This window comes from Tiliqua scincoides, chromosome 7, assembly GCF_035046505.1.
Source record: "Tiliqua scincoides isolate rTilSci1 chromosome 7, rTilSci1.hap2, whole genome shotgun sequence".
Taxonomy (NCBI): domain Eukaryota; kingdom Metazoa; phylum Chordata; class Lepidosauria; order Squamata; family Scincidae; genus Tiliqua; species Tiliqua scincoides.
The window spans coordinates 37,690,742-37,708,254 of NC_089827.1; the positions used below are offsets into that span (position 1 = coordinate 37,690,742).

Consider the following 17,513-nt stretch of genomic DNA (forward strand, 5'->3'; position numbering starts at 1 on the left):
AGTTATTCGTGACCAAAAGCGTCACTTTTTCTGTTCCTGGGGATACAGCCAAGTTTTACCATGCTGTATGTTCATCATTTGTCAACTGACTCATGCCAACATTTGACAGGGCAGATCAGTTTTCTCACCCATTCTTAACACAAGCACTCTAGTGCCGGCATAATGTGCAACCCTGGTACTCATCTTTAAAAGTTTACTTTGAATAACTAGAATTTGAAGCTGAAGTGGTTGTATTTGCTTTGTTTTATTAGAAAAAATACTCAGGCAAGGTCTACAATCATCTGTCAATTATGAATGGCATACAAGAAATTCAATGAAGCAATAAAATTAAAAAAATACAAATGCAAACTATATCTGAAAACACCTATTTGGCAATTTTATAATTTTTTTTTAAAAGAACCAAAGCAATTGCAGATGACCATATAAGATAAAGATTAAGCAGTAAGTGAAGTGCTCAAGCAAAATTTAAAAAAATTAACAAAAAACCTGCATTTTGTTTTAAATAGTTACATTGCTACAGAGCTTTATGAAATACCCTTATTAAACAGCTGTTTCAGAATCATTCCATGTTAGTGGTGCATATAATCTACACATCAATAAGGAATTTAAATGTATATGAAACATTCTAAACCCACTGAAATTCAAGTAAGCATTTCATCAGCACTAAGGCAGAACCCATTCATGGTATTCAGAAATGCTCACTTCTCCAAGCATAGAGTTTAGAGCTTTTTTTTTGCTATTTAATAAAAAAATTAGTGTAAAATCTCCTGGTATTTATATTCACTGTAGTAATGCAAACATTCCTCCTAAACAGAGAGGGTTAATCATGCAGTTTGACTGCATATAGCCACCATATATATTTTACATTTGTTCCTTCCAACAAGCAAGGAAATTAGTAATTTCATATCCATTATCACCAATGAGTGCCATAAACTTCCTATGATTTCTGTGCCTCCTTCAAGGATTTCTGGAAAGGATGCTTAATGTGTTTTTGTTCTTACAACAGTAGTATATAGTCTCTTAGAAATCCAAAAGACTTTTGTATTGTTAAGAAAGGTGCTTGCTTTTAAACAAATTCTTCTGGCAGCACTAATGAATTACATTATCCTTCAATATTATTTCTACCATAATATATACATTTTAACTTCCATGCCTCTAGAAAAAACATCTACAATACATTTCATAATATAAAAATATATTACAAATCTGCAAAATTATTTACAAGCAATGTCTCAACTATATGCAACAATTTTTTGTCTCCATACAAGACAAACAAGATACACATGTTTCTATTCCTGTAGGTTAAGAAAAGTCATAATTTTTCTTGCTTCGTAAAGCAAGGAAGCAATTTAATTTTTTCTTTTCATAGCCAACTTTGGTGCATAAACGATTGTATTTCTAGATGCTTATTTTTAAAAAATAGTTTTTTTTACATCTAGAAAATTTTAGGCCAAAAGTGGAGAGGGTAGAATGGAGATTCTTCAGAAGCAAACAGGAGTTTTAAAGGCTAAGTAGTAAACAAAACAAAAATCAAATGTTACTACCTTTTTCTGTAGAGGATATTAAAGTCATACTAACATACAATAATAGTCTTATGGAGAGGATCAGATATACAGCAACACTTAACAGCCCCTCTAGAGAGTGTGAGAGTCTGCATGCGCATTTATTTCTCTAGCAAAGAAAATATGCTGCCACCAGCATTTGTTTAAACATATCACCACTTAAGGTTATGTAATAAGACACCACAAGTTCACAAGAGTGACAATGGATTACTTGCCAACATACGCCAAGAAAAAGATTCTCTCTACTGTGCGTTGAATTAAATTTACCAAGGGCAGGATCCCAAGAAGCATCTTTACAAAGAGGAACTGCAGGGAGGGTTGTACATGGCAATTTAGCAACTGCCACCTCATCTGATACAAACTACAAGGAAAGCATCACTAAAAGAAAAACAGCAAGCATGCAAAACCTTTGACAGCACCTGCTATATTACTAGAAGAGTGCTTGCTCCATCTCCCATCGTACCATTCCATGAAGAAATATTGATATATATATAATATATTCCACAGATGCGTCTACTTCATTCACAGAATGGTTATACCAAGCATAAATATCTACAAGTTGGCGGCAGCTGGATGTTGGGGTGTGGGGGGAAGGCGAAGGATAGATTGAAGGGGATTGACTAATGTGCAACTTCAATTCTAATTCCATAGTCAGTGAATAAGATGGCAGATGAGGTGTCCCTGCTGAGCTGACTTTTACCTCTTCAACCTCTTCTGTGGCATAGTTCTAGAAAGGAAAAGGAAACACTGTTTTGGTGCCTTCTCAATATATCTGGTACAGTTTAACATGCACTGGTTAACCAGTTCACAAACTACATTCTTTGGGGAATTTAGACTGACTTAGCAATTAGATACAGTCCTCTAATTTGGGAAGGCACTGATGTTCTCTCTGAAGGCACGCCTGGGCCCTGAAGTAAACAGAAACATCTGGTTAGGAGATTCACAGAAAGTCCACAGTTCTGATACCAGATGGTTCAGTTCTTCAGCCATAGATGTGTCTCCTGAGCACATTCCAGTGCCTTTCATGCTAATTCAATAGTGGCCTCTGGAAAATGTCCACACTTGTCAAACACGGACATTATGCCACAAAAAAAACAGGATCTGGTTTTTCAGTTCGCACATATTAGTATGCTGTAACTACTATAGAATTTTTAGAACATATCTTCTAGTGTGTGATTTCTAATTTTTTCCTGTGGTAACAATTTTTCCTCAAATGGTTATCTTAATTTTAGGAGAACAAAAAAGGCCACCTACATATATTCTCATAGCATATTAAGTGCATATGAGGAAAACACTGGAAGCATTTCCTAAAACATTAGTTTTTTAGTTTAGGAAATGTTTAGGAAACATTTCCTATCTTACCAAGACTGAGGATATTGAGAGGAAATAAAAATCTTGCAAATACTAAATGCATTAGCCTGGAAATCCCAGGTGCCAGAATCCAGGGAGGCCCTTGCACCTGAGCATTTATTGAGGGGGGGTCCACAATTTTTTCTGCCTGTGTTAGCCTCATGGGATGCTACTCCAGAGGACCTGCCAACTTTCAAATGGGTTTTTTCAATGGAGTTAATGCCAAATAGGGAGGGGGGACCAAAAAGCCATCACATTAATTAACAGTATTAATCACATGTGAACCAAACACCACATGTGTACACTTTAGGTCCCAGTCAACTGATATGAATGCAATTTATGGCCAAATAAATTTAAGAGGGTAGTAGTCTTAAAGCATCTGTAATTCACTGCATAATGTATACCTGAAAACAGGAGAAAAGGCATTACAGCACATAGTACAACCTCACAAATACTTTAACTTTACCAATTATGATTACATTTGTTAAGATATTTAGCACCTTTGTTAACAGCATTCACTTTTACAAGCAATGACATTACATATTGTTAATTGAAATACGGGAAATTCAAGGTAACCTGAAAGGCTTACTGGATTCCAAGTTCTCTACTTGAGATCTTATGCAGACATGGGTACATACTATCTAAGAACACAAAGTGCCTTCTTATAGGGTCAAATGACTGATCCATCCAGGCCAGCATTATTGATTTCAACCAACAGGAACAGCAGCTCCTCAAGGTTGCAGATAGAGTTCTTTCTGGATATGCCAGAGAATAAAACCTATGCCCTCCACCATCAAAAAGTATGTGATTTATCATTGGGCTATGACCCCTCTCAATTTCAGACCAATTACAGCAAAAAAAAAAAAAAAAAAAAAAGGAAAAGGGCGGATTTTTTACATGCGTTGTCATACATTCATAAATATTCTTTTAGAGCTTTTCAGATTACCTTTGGGAAAAGTGTACAGGAGATATAGTTGTGGGCACCTATAGCATTAATATAAAGAAATCAACTTTAAGGAGCTGATTAGAATATCTAATCTCAATATCTGCTCAAAAATGAGCCCATTATAAGGTTTGTCCCCCTCCCCACAGTGGAAAGAAATGTATTTTCAAAAAAAAAAATTGTACTGAGGGCAGATTTTAAAAGTAATACTACATGTATTACAGGCTGAATATAAAAGATATTAAAATGATAAGTTTGGACTTTAAAAAAATTGGTATACGAAAATTGGCATACAAACCAGATGTGAGATCTTAAGAGAAGTGATCTGTCAGGATTCCAGTGTATGTACCTTCTTTACTAGACTTTCTGTACACCAAGCACAAAAAAGTAAAATACACTTGGTAAATACACATTCCCTGTTTCTCAGTCACTAGAGTTTAAGAATTACGAAATGATCTCAAACCTCAACACTTAACTCCTGGATGCTGTTATCATCATCAGAAGCTGTCTTGGTGTATACAGTGTATGAGCCCTTACTTTTGGCAATAAGACAGAAAAGATTAAAGTGATATTTGGGCAACTAGAAGTGTAGGGTCACATCCATTACTGCTGTTGGTGTCAGCTTCAAAAAGTTAAGCGAGGCTTAAGGTCACATTGAGGGAAGAAAAAGTTCAAAGGTGGGAAGTTACCTGTATATGTTTGGGTCCAGAAGCAAGGCAGTATCTTTTGGTAGTTTTGATAAATGAACTACTTTAGTTTTTAATTGATGTCGCTCACTTTCATTTACCCACACATCAGGCAAACTATGAACAAATAAAATGAAACATATTCAAAAACGGTCAACCCTTTTTCTCGTCATAATTGCAAACAAGAGAGGTAGATGTTCTGAATGTGCCCTTTTAAAACAAAATTTTTATTGATGATTTTGTAGTGCAACAGGTTGGCCAATGAACTTGCTCCAACGCATGGAAATATTTCAAATGGTTAATAGCCTTGCTTTACTGGGTTAAAAATTAATGATAAAAGTGACTGAAAACGTCAGTTATTTTTCTCAAAATCCTATATAATGCAACATGATGGCACCATTATACATAAGAGGCCATGCTATTCCCAACCAAGGGGCTGCAAACCATTAGAAATTCACCAAGGGATAATGGTGAGGGCTTACCTGTTATCCTTGACCTCTGAAGACAGAAAACAGATGGATATTGCTGGATTTATGATCCTGCATATGACTTACACGGAAGATTTTGAGATGTTTAAACTATTTGACCAGAGTGTGGCACTTAATTTCTTCCTGGTTACTGCTGTTGAATTGCTAGCCTGTTGGGTCTTGAAACATTCAGCCTACCTACCCATGTCAACTTTTAATTCTCTAGGAGTGAATATGAATATACAGGTCCAGCCTATTTGTTTTTTTATATACAGAATTGACTCAACACAAATGGCCCCTGCAAATGAGAAGGAATGTGCTGATCCCTGGAGAAGGGGAAAATGCACCCCTTTAAAATCAGTTTAAAAAACTGAGCAGTCTCCTTAAACTGGAGACTTAAAAACTGAACAATAGCCTCCTTAATGAGAGGGGGGGGCAGCTGGCTGACAATCCATCAATCATTCTCTCTTCAGGCAGCTTCAGCCCAAGACCCCTCCTTTCCCCCTGAGCATGTGAAAAAAGATACTTTGCATTGGTGAAGGGAGGGGTCAGATTGAAGCATTTCTAAGCACCTTGAGAGAGACTGATTGTTGGATTGTTGGACTCTATCTTAACATCACAAAGGTCAGCAAGGCTGTTTTTTAAATTGATTTGCTAGTGTGTTATTTGCCATCTACCTGAGTGCTTGGAACAGAACCCATGTGAATAATTTAATTATACAGGTTGAGACTAATTATTCACGTAGGTGGTGAATCTGATCTGATTCTAACTGATCTGTAGGTGGTGAAAAGTATTATTTAATTTATAAGAGGATGTGTGATGTATGTAGAAGGTTTCTGTAAAGGGAGGGTTTAATGGGCATGTTTGGGTGAGGAAAAAATAGCTTCAAGAGCCACAACATGGTACCATGGTTTCACAACCTAATCCTATGCTTCTTAGTGCCCAGGGATGCAACAGCATGAAAATGGATACTTGCTGCATCCAGTTGGGCTGGGAAGCAACACTCGGGCTACTCAGAGTAAGGGAGTGTATGCTTATGCTCCCTTATCCTGTATAACAACCAGGTGGTCTCACTATTGAGCAGGAGCAGATTCCAGGAGACCCGTGTCGGGTCTACTGAGCCTGGAGAGGGATTAAGATACGGTGGCAGGGCCTGCTACCATCTCCGCCCCCTCTCACTTTGCTCCCTCTCCTGCCACGCCTTTCCCCACAATTCCCCTGCCCCGGAATGACTCCCCACCACTCAGACTAACCTCTCCGCTGCCCAGCACTCACCCAGAGCTCTGGGCAGCGGTCCACCATCCTCCACCCAGCACTGGTTTAGTGCAGGATCGTGCTGAGCCTCCTCCAGCACATTTGCGATACTGCACACCAGTGCTGGGCTGGCGCACGTCGCTCTGGACTGGGCCCTATATGTCCTATCACTAAAACCTTGGGTCTGTGTAAGAGTATGGATTCAATCACAAATATTATAATTCAACAACTCTTTTTAAATAACTACTTTAGGAACAAAAATGTAAGTAACTACATTCCTTATATGGCCAATGGCTCTCCTCACAAAGTAGATACTGAAAGTAATATCCCATTTTTGTATTAACCAAGATAACTAAGCCATCGTCCTTACTACCCACCACGAAGAAAGACTTCCATTATGTGAAAGAAAAAAGAAAAGCTCTCTCCTAGATCCATAATTTAATATACATGAGCCAAAATACTTAATTTCCAATTCAATAAGAGGAGGGGGACAGATTATAAACTCTGTTGTTACCCAAGACCAACTGTGACTTAGCCAAATAAACTAGGTAAGAAATTAAGTGAACATTACTGTGTAGCTCATAATATTAGACATTTAAAATTTAGTATATTTTTAACTGCCCAAATGATATATATCACTGATGATGCATATACTCACATGTCCTCAGGTGTCCAGTGAAGAAGTAATTTTATCTTCCCCGAATCCTCTTTTCTCTTTGCTATTACCTAACAACCATTAGAATAGTTACTTAAAAGTATTTCTGTATATTTTCTTCACTTACAGCACAATCTTATGATGTCTACTCAGAAGTAAGTGCTACTGTATTCAGTGGACTAGGAGCTCAAACATAGGATTTCAGCATGAACTGTTCAACTTTTAACACAAATAGCCAAATGAAGAAGTAAGTCTCATAATCATATTTCAATGGAAGTTTGTTTCAAGGCTACTGACTGCCATTTTACTCAGTCAACTTTTGAGTATGGGGGGCCCTGTATCTATGGATCCTGTATTTGCAGATTCACTTATCCGTGGATTAGGTCCAACCCTCAGGGCCTCCTAATGCCTTATAAGGCATTAAAAACATCACTTACAGTTTCATGGAAAAACCAGAAGCGGTGTTTTGTTTTGTTTTGTTTTTTTACTGTCGGACTCATTCTGAGTCCAGCAGAGGCCACAGACGGATGTTTGTGGCCTCTACTGGGGCTTTGAGGACCTTCCGGAGATGAGTGAAGCTGAGCTCCCCTTGGCTACAGAGGGTGGGGGAAGGTATTAGTCTGTATCTGCTGTTTCACTTAACCAAAGATTAAGAAGGGAGTGGTTGGCAACCTTCAGTCTCGAAAAACTATGGTATAAGCCAGGGGTCAGCAACCTGCGGCTCTAGAGCCGCATGTGGCTCTTTCAGCTGTCTGCTGTGGCTCCTCCAGGTGAAAGTGGCAGAGTGTGACAGGAGGCACCTGTGTTGGGAGGGCAGGCTGCTTCTCTCCACCCCCTGAGCTCACTGCCCTCCTCTCCCTTCACCCCCACCTGCCAGGCATTGGTTTCCCTTTTCAATTTTGCCCGCTCTGCAGGCTTAAGCTCCCTGTTTTTCCCTTCCCCAACTCTCCAGCAGGCTCAGCCAATCAGCATCCAGCAGGCTCCTGGCTTTTTCTGTTGGAATGGCAGAGGGCCCTTCACTGGCTGACCACCAGCCAATCCTGAGCCACCTTTCTCCTCAGCCATTTCAAGCCCTTGCAGCCCGCCTTTCCCTGAGCAGGTCCCCACTTAGTGCAAGGAGAGGCTTTTCCTCCACAGTAGAGGAGACATCCTGTGTGTCTACTCAGTTGTAAGCCCCATTACAGAGGATGAAGCTTACTCCCAGGAAAGGGTGCCTGGGATTGCAGCCGTGGAGCCTGCTCCTATGTGTGTCTACTCAAGTTGTAAGCCCCATTACAGCAGATGAAGCTTACTCCCAGGAAAGGGTGCCTGGGCTGGCAGCCTTGAAGCCTGCTCAAGGCCAAGCGCAAGGACAGGTGAGTGGGAGACCGTGCAGGTCTGTTCCAGAGTAAGCCCCGTTGTAGTCCCTGGGCTCCACCCAGGAAGGGCTGTATCCTCAGCCTCCTCCTGTGCAGGTCTACTCACAAGTAAGCCCCACTGTAGTCAGCGGGGCTTCCTCCCAGGAAGGTGTGGAGGGCTGCAGCCTCAGCCCCCTCCTATGCAGGTCTACTCACAAGTAGTCAGTGAGGCTTCCTCCCAGGAAAGTGTGGAGAGGACTGCAGCCTGAGAGCTCCAGCCAACTTGTCTGTTCAGAAGTCCCATTGTAGCCAATGGGGCTTACTCCCAGGATAGTGTGGAGAAGGTTGCAGCCTGAGTGAGGGAGGGTGGGCGGGCAGGCAGGCAGGCAGGCAGGCAGGGCAGAAGCTGGCCTGTGGTTGCCCTCGCCACCCTCCCCCCCAGCTCTGGCTTCTTCTCTTCCCCACCTCTGGAGTCTGTGTCAAATGTAAGTATCCATGTAAGATAAGCAGATGTCATAACTGCCATATGTATTGGAATCCTGGAAGATCTGGTGAGGAGGTAGATGTGGTGTCAGCAGTGGCCCCTTTAAGGGTAGGGCCTGGGCATCCAGCAGAGTGTGCTGCACAGCTGCAGCCACTTGAAGGCAATAGGGCCCTCAGGGATATAAGGAGCACCTGAGGAAGGGGGTGTGGGTTGTAGAAGGAGTGCAGGTTGGAGAGGAGACTGACTGGCTTGGCTTATTGACTTTGATACTCTGACTGATTTGACTGACTGACTTTGGAATCTGATCTTGGACTGTGGCTTGGCTTATTGACTTTGGACTCTGCCCTGGATGTTCTGACTGACTTTGTGACTAATGGACTGCTGGAGACATTGGACTTTGGTGTGTGGCTGCTGTGCCCAAGACCTGCTGAGGACCCAGAGTCTGCTGTAGTGGCGGGAGGCTGCTGGCAGGAGAGAGGACCTCTGCAGGTTGAACAGGCAAGCTACCCTGGAGGTGGGGTCCAGCAGGACTGCAGGGCAGAACCCGGGTCATTTGTTGGGGGAAAGAAGGGGAGCTAATTTGCTTAAAGTGGGTCTAATTCTCTAGGCAGAGAATGGCCTTGGAATCAGGCAAAACACCATAGAGGACCAGGCGTCTGAAAACACAGGACAAGAATGTATGACAAAACTAACTAAAAGCTGCAAGAGGGGGCTACATTATAAAATGGGACCTATAAGAGCATAACGGTAAAAAAAACTATATATGCAGTATTATCTTCATTTTAGATGTCAAAAGGGTTTTGTGGGTCCTGAGGTTTTTTTTCCTCCGGAAAATGGATCCAAATGGCTCTTTGAGTGTTTAAGGTTGCCGACCCCTGGTATAAGCCTACAGCACCCAGTATTCCCAGGCGGTCTCCCATCCAAGTACTAACCAGGCCTGTCCCTGCTTAGCTTCCAAGATCAGATGAGATTGGGCATGTGCAGGGTAACAGTTGCCCCCACGGATACTGGGGCATGTCTGTATATGCTGCTCATATAATTGGTTATTTCCCACCACCTCCCCATAAGGAAGGAAAGCTATTGTTTACATGCACTATACTGTGTTAAAGTCATCAATGATTCCCTAAGTAAATTAAAAAAAAAACAAGTATTTCATTTTAAAGTTTTTTCTTGGGGTAAAATTAGTATACTGTACTTCAGAGTCTTGATATTCTTTAAATCAAAACTCTAAAGCTGGGTAAATTATAGAATTTGGATAAACATGCACACATTTACATGCTTTCACACATCGACAGTCTGATCCAACACTGTCCTAGCACAGTGCTGCTACCAATCACCATTATAACTATAGCTCTTGCCATTGATAGATCAGGCAGCAGCATCAAGGGCCTTGACAAAACTTAAAAACCACAAAATTTAAGATAACTAAAAAAGTTCTGGTAATACAAAAAGTTTAGATTATAATTGGAATGGGGATAAGAAACATTAAAAACTCAACATAAATAATTTTTACGTTACATGGTATCATATATGTTCAACCATTTTCCTCCATATGGAACAAGCAGCTCCATATGGCTAACCTCAGTCAAAAACAAATTGTATTTTTCATATTAAACTGTGCTACGCTGACTTAACATAGGACACCTCAATTCATCATCATGGTCTTTGTGCACAGAACCCACTTTTGGAAATACACAGTGACTATGAATTGAAGTGCTCCTATGCAAAATGAAGTCAGTATAGCATGGTTCATCTGAAAAGTTAATATTCGTTCTTGCCTTAGGTCAGGTATACATAAATGAGATTTTGCTGACCTCTACTGGAGAAGAAAATAAAGATTAGAAGTGCTAAGAGCGCAAACTTTAAAAGTATAAATTGAACTGATCTGCCTTCAACTCAGTTATCTCTACTAAATAGTAGCAGCATTAGTAAATAGTGTTTATAATTCTGTTTCCCACATGCTCAAAGAACTTCATACATTATCTTGATAGTTCTTACAACAAGCCTATAAAGTGGGAGGGATTACCTCAGTGTGAGTGGAGGAGGCTGGGACAGAGAAAACAGTTTGTCCTAAACAAACTTCAGGAGTTCAGGGTCAAGGCGAGATTCGTTTCTTAATGAATGCAAGGATTACTGAAAATCCCTCATTATTGGAGGCAGGGGAAAGAGGGGAGACACTTTTCCATAGACAAGTATATGAAAGTGTCAGAGCACCAAAATTCAAGACAAAGCTTAACCAAATATTTTGTACTAACAAATAGTTCTATATACAAGCATTATATTCTCGTATGCAAGTTCAAGCCACATTAATTTTGAATGTTTCTGTAAATGAACCAGAAGAAGCCCAAGCTTGCACTCTTTTTGCCTTTGGCCATGGATAGTCAATCTCCTTCATAGGGGCCTTTGGCAAATAAGAAACTGCAACCAAGAGCCACAAGCAAATAACCTGGAAGCCTTAACACAGAGTCTGGAGACAAAGAAATCCCTTTGTCTAGTACAAACACACATAACTAGATCACTAGAGCCCAGAAATCTTATATGTACAATAGTTCTATCACCAGCATGCCAGAATGTTTCTATAGGCAAAATTAATGTTTCTCTTGAGCAAAACTAATGTTTCTCTTGAGCTATTTATCTTTCGCCCCCATCAGAAAGTCCCTTTTTCAATCCTCCAAGATAATTGCTTTTAAAACAAAATTGTCTAAACCCATGACTTTGTCTGCTAAGTGGCACATTGGCACTAATTGTATGTCTGGGTATCACTGTAAACCACACATAAAAGCAAGTTGATAATGGAGGAAGGAATCAGCACACAAGTGTCCACAGCAGGAAGGGCAATATTAAATGGGGGGAAGAGCTGGTTTCTAGGGAAAGAATCAAAAATATTCAGAGCATGAGCTGGAAAAACCATTTCAATAAAAAAAATGTATTTACAAAGGTGATATAAACTCATGATACATTTGATATCATCCAAATTGTCAACCTTCTTGGATTCATTAGACTAAAAAGTCTAATAAGTATCACTTTTGTGCATGTCCATTAAATATGCCTTCATTTCAACTGCTAGATACTGTCCAGGTCTCACAATCTGCAGGAGCACAAACTGCCTGGATTACATCACAAAACACTGCCAATTCTTCTAAAATGCTTTGCTTCAGGTATTTATATTCCTCCTTTCCACCTCCAAAGAGGCTCCCCACAATTACACAGGGTGCATTTTTGAACAAAAATCATGAACTAGATTTGCCAAGTCATCTGCAGATCTGTAAATACCTAAGCAGAAATCCTACTTGGTTAAAAATGTTGCATAAAATAATCTAATACAAGTACATTAATAGTGAATAATACTTACATTACTGTGAAAAACAACACTGTGGCCTTTTCCTAGACTTTCTATGTGAGCCGACAGGTTAAAGCAGATAGCTCGATGTCGAATGGCGTCCAGCGTTTGTGCATCAAAGAAATCATGTGGTCTTGCTAAAAAGAAAGATAGTCTTCAACACTAGAGCAAGAATTGGTATGAATATTGAATAAGTTAGACACACTGGTCTTATTTCTAACAGAAAGCAAGGCTTCTCAGTGACCACGTCAAAAAAGCAGTTTGAATCAAATGGACCGTATCCTAAAATAAATGTCCTTGCTTTTAGGATGGCACCATTTAAGTGTAATCCTGTAAGAACTGCTCTTACCTTCAGTTCTGAATTGTCAAAGTTGAACCAGCCTACAAGACAACATACCATGTACGTGAACTGCAGGATACTGTGAGTCCCAACTCTATCTGGATAGCAGTTAATTTTACCTCCCCGTAGGCTCTATCAATAGACTTAAATACAGTACAGTCCTGTATAGCCATAAGCAAATTTGTTCTTTGTCACATTTTTAGTTGCCTTTAAGAGCTAACTTTATGCACTGTAATAAAAATTACATTTCAGAAGGTCATAGAAGAACTGAATAATCCAAAAGTGCTTCTACTATACTACATCGTCTTAGAAAGATGAGTAAAAACCAAAAGTTATTCAGTTTTGTTCATATATAAAGCATTATACTGATTCCAGCATTTCAATGAATAGGACAACAACCTTCTTAAACAAGACAAATGAGGACAATTAAAGCTAAATAGACCAAACAAAGAGTTCTTAATACCTCAGTCTTTTACCTACTTTTACCCTCTTTTTAAAAAAAAATAATAATAATAATTCCTTGAACACTTACTGGGTTCAAACCCATTTAATATCAGTTATCAGAGGAGAAATGAAACCAACATTAACATTTGTCTCCACAACAAGGCCAAGTCATAAACTTACAGTTTTAGCAGAGGAAGAAAGTAGAATTAACATCCTTCTGGTACTTCAAAGTCGTCAGTTGGCAGTCTGACTCAGAACAACTTTCTGTGATTTGATACTGTATTAGATTGAATTATAATGGGCCATATAATTATGTGCCATTAAAAGGTTCTCAACGACTTTGGGAAATAAGATCTTAAAGAGCTACACAATATGTATCCATAGCTCAAAACCAGCAATTTAAAATATGTGACTGAAATTGAGATGAGCTCTTATGTGTGCAAAACATTAGCATGCTATATTAACTGTCCAAATCCCAGAAAGTTTCGTCTAAAAGGTTTAGATTTCCATCAGGTGAAGGTAATGATTATATGCAAAAAAAGAAGAAATAGTTACAGTACTGCATCATTGTCTTCTATATAAGATTAACTGATACCCAGTTCCTACGACCGTATGTGAAAAATGTCATCTAAGTCCCACTAAAATGATTTAATATAGAAAGGGAGAATTCTGGATAACCTGATTGCCAGAATTTTAAAAAAATGGATTTTTTTTCACCCCATGGCAGGCTACTGCTACAAATTCTCAGCAATGTAAAAACATATTGAGGCATTTTTCCAGCCTTACAATTTGACTTCACACATTCTATCCCTATCCTTGCCAACTCAAAGCAAGCAAACAAACAAGCTTGGGGACAGTTCAAAAATGCACTAACTAGCAGTGACGGACCTAGGGCTGGGGTGTGCAGGAAAAGCCCCAGGCACCACACTCACTGTGCCCCCGCCTGCCTATCAGAGCCGTTCCACGGGCAGGTGAAGCCCTGTGTGGCACTCGGTAGCATGCAAAAAGCCTTGTGAGGTTACTCATGCAATCTTAAGCAATGCTTAGAACAGTGTGACAAACATCAGAAGGCTTTTCGCGTGGTGGTAAGCATCATGTTAGACTCCATGAGCTTTGGTAAATATTCCAGGGAGAGTCGGCATGATGCAGGGGGGGCGGCATATTGCGGACCTGCACCCCGGGGCACAATGATGGCAGGTTCGTTACTGCTAACTAGGTTACAAATAACATGTGGTGAACTGTGTGTACAAATAAGTCATGGAAGATGCAGGCCTGAATTGGAGCCAAGTTGAAAATGCATCTGAAGTAGCATTCCAAGTCCTCAGAAACTACTCAGAAGGAGATGAGGTAATGGATACCAAACGGACTCTGATTGGAGCTAAGTAACCTTCTCAACTGATGATTGCTTGCCTGTCTACTGCAGATCCATTTTTATCACTGCGTCTTCATACAATGGAACACATTTGGAAATGACTGAGAAATTGTATGCAGCATTTTGCTAACAGGAAAACCTTCTGATTTGGGGCATCTTTCTATACTATCATATGGCCAGTTAATGGTAGCCTACAAAGGTCAACGTATTCTGATCATCTGTACAGTTCTTTGAATATTCAAGTTCACCTCTATGCCATTGTTAGCATTTTCCAAGCTAGCACACTAACTTAGTCACCAAATAAATCCAATGCCCCAGCACAAGTGTGATAATGGCAAGATAACGTATAACAAACAAAACAATACCTAAGAAGTTTGCTTTTCCCTGGATTTGATTAACCCTAAAGGGTAAATAAAAAATTGATAACCCTAGCCCAGATTAACTCCTTTACAATTAGAGTATATTTTGGGTTTTGTTTTTGTTCATAATGCAAGATAGTGAGCTGAGATTATTTATTTAGCATTGCAAACATCAAACAGCAGCAATAAAATGAACTCAGGTATTCTTCAAACCTCTGAATAGCAACACTGCATCTGTCATCATAGACTTTTGCCAACTTTTGTCAACAATAGTTTTCATTTATGCTAGGTTTGCTTTAAAAAAAGAACTTGAACACTCTGAAGAGAAAATACAACAAAGCTGCACTGAAGCCACTTTGAAGCTTTTACATGTAATAGACATTACTAATATGATCCATGATGTAGCTGGTGGGGGGCAGACCACCCCAGCTGCCATCCTGGGGGGGGGGGGTGACACCACTACAGACCAGAATTGCGAAAATTGCGGTTCTTCAGAATCATGTAATATCATTCAATATGTAATTTGCAGCAGAATGCAATGAAAGAAACCAGAGTGAAATATCTCAGTTCTATCAAACATTATGGCCAAAAAACCATAACACAAAAATACAACTGCCTTATGTAACAAAAAGTAATTTCTTTAACTCAAAACAGAACATTGAGACTAATTGTTCAAAACAGCCAATGAGATATTATGACTCAGCATGAAACCAATAAGGTGACATCCTTGTAAGGTGTCACCTTATTGACACCCTTGCATGATGACCCCCTGGGCGGGATGTGTTACAGCACTAATGACTAAAATTGCAGAAATCGTGATTTTTAGGAATAATACCATCATGTTATGTATAGTTGATGTGTAATTTAATGCAGAATGTAACGAAACAAACCACACTGAAATATCCATGTTCAATCAAAAGCTACAGTCAAATACCAGAGAAAGAAAAAACCACTGCTTTATGTCACTAAAAGTGGATTTCCTTAACTCAAAACTGACCAATGAATCTGAATGTTCTGAGAGCTAACCAGGTGTTATACAGAATGAGTAAGATGTTATGAGTCAGCTCCCTTTTCCATGTATCGAAGCTAATACTCAAACTCCTATTCAGCTGTCTGAGTGTCATCAAGTTGACCACTGTTTTTTTGTTGGTTACTGACTGGTTGGGTGACCTGTACTGTTCTATAGTAAAATAAATAAAGTTAATGGGGATGACAACATGAGTTATCAGGCTGGTGACACCAATCCTAGAGATGCCACTGGTGGGATGGATGGGTGTTGTTGGTCACAAGTTTAAATGATTTTTAAAGTGGATTCTAAACATTCATGATGGACTACAGTCTATCAGTGGCTACAATGAACCTCCAGATGCAGGGGCAGTATGTCAATGAGTACTATGTGCAGGGGAGGGGACCGAAGTTCATCCATTACTTGTGGGGAAATATTCACTGCATTTATTTTCTGGCCACTATTGTTCATTTCATGTCATGACTATTACTATATCTCAGCCTCACCTACCTCACAGGGTTGCTGTGAGGACAAAGGAAGGGGAGCAACCATTGCACACCACCCTGAGCTCCTCAGAGGAAGGGTGGTATAAAAATGTAAAATATTAATTTTCAATTAATTAATATGAGGGGTGTCAAGAATTTATCGGCCCCAGGTAACAAACGACCTAGCTATGCCACTAGATTAAACTTCTACTGAAAATAAAAGTTCTAGGCTTAGTTTAGATAATCCTTCAAACTATGGTTTGGCATATTAGAAATGAGCTGTGGGTTTGCATGCACCCTCCTTCCCCTCACATGTGGCTTACCTTTCAGTTTAGAGCTGAGCTTGCTGGATATTTGAATGAACAACTTGTAGGTAACACCTGACATCTAAACTGGAACTGAAAACTCACTTCACACCACGGCTTCTGATTCTGGCTGAAAGGCATGCAGACCATGGTTTCTCATGACATTCAAATTAGTGCTTATCTTTCAGACCAAAATCAAAAGACATGGTTTGAAGGCAAACTAAAAGTGAAATTGCACACAAGGAGGGAGAGTATATGATTCATCTAAACTAAGCATTAAGTCCTCAAAACTGTTTAAGACAGTAAAAATTCATGTGACTGCTGGTGTAATTGGGTATAAAGGTATCACAGCAACACAAAGAATACTAATTCATCTTTATACATGAGGTATTTCATTTACAATAGTACCCAACATACATGTGCATAGCATATTTACTGATAGGCTATTTACTACAGAGGCAGCTCAATCCTAACCAGGGTTTACACGGATAGATCTCATGAACCATCAGCCTAAGTCCCTGAATGACAGCCTGAAATCATTCCATCATTCCGCAGGTCACCACAACAAATGGTCAGAGGTTGCTTGCAGGCAACAGAAGCCCACTGAATCTCCTTCATCCTATGCTGGTGCCAGTAAACCAGCCAAGGGTGGAACGTGGGAGGACCTTGGGCAGTTTGGGGCAGGAAGCAGGCCAAGCCAGGGGTGGTTTAGAGGAGAATTTCAGTGATAGCAGCACACACCAATATCCTCTAGGAAGCCCACACAAGCAAGGCACAAAGGTAATAGCTCTCTCCTGCCACTGCTGCCACTGGTATTTAAAGGCATACTGCTGCTTAATGTGAAGGAAGCACATAACTACCATGCCTAGTAGCCATTGATAAACCTGCCTTTCATGAATTTGTCTGATCTTCTTTTAAAGCCATCCAAGCTAGGGGTCATCACCACATCCTGTGGCACAATTCCACAGTCTTAAGTCTGTACTGAAACAAAATAGTACACATGAATTGCCTGTATTGAAAAATGTGAAGTATAGTGTTTTGGTCATACTGCAGTACTAAAAACAGAAATGTCAGCAATATGCTTTTACAGAGAAGTGCTGGATCACGTTTTGCTTGCAAACCCA

At 39.9% G+C, this 17,513-nt stretch overlaps 1 protein-coding gene and 1 pseudogene across 2 annotated transcripts in view; both read right to left on the reverse strand.

The window, feature by feature from the left end:
• Positions 1-238: 238 nt before the first annotated feature.
• AEBP2 (AE binding protein 2) overlaps positions 239-17,513 on the reverse strand; it is a 50,404-nt gene continuing 33,129 nt past the window's right edge. The window contains exons 5-9 of one of the 2 annotated variants that reach the window (XM_066633812.1): positions 12,091-12,215; positions 6,921-6,988; positions 4,545-4,658; positions 4,154-4,221; positions 239-2,289 (exon numbers count right to left, since the gene is read on the reverse strand). In XM_066633812.1, coding sequence (XP_066489909.1) covers positions 4,167-4,221; positions 4,545-4,658; positions 6,921-6,988; positions 12,091-12,215 — 362 coding nt within the window. In that variant the 3' untranslated portion in view covers positions 239-2,289; positions 4,154-4,166. The remainder of the gene's footprint in view (positions 2,290-4,153; positions 4,222-4,544; positions 4,659-6,920; positions 6,989-12,090; positions 12,216-17,513) is intronic. The other variant, XM_066633813.1, reaches the window with a different exon arrangement.
• On the reverse strand, positions 9,622-9,735 carry LOC136658202 (5S ribosomal RNA; annotated as a pseudogene).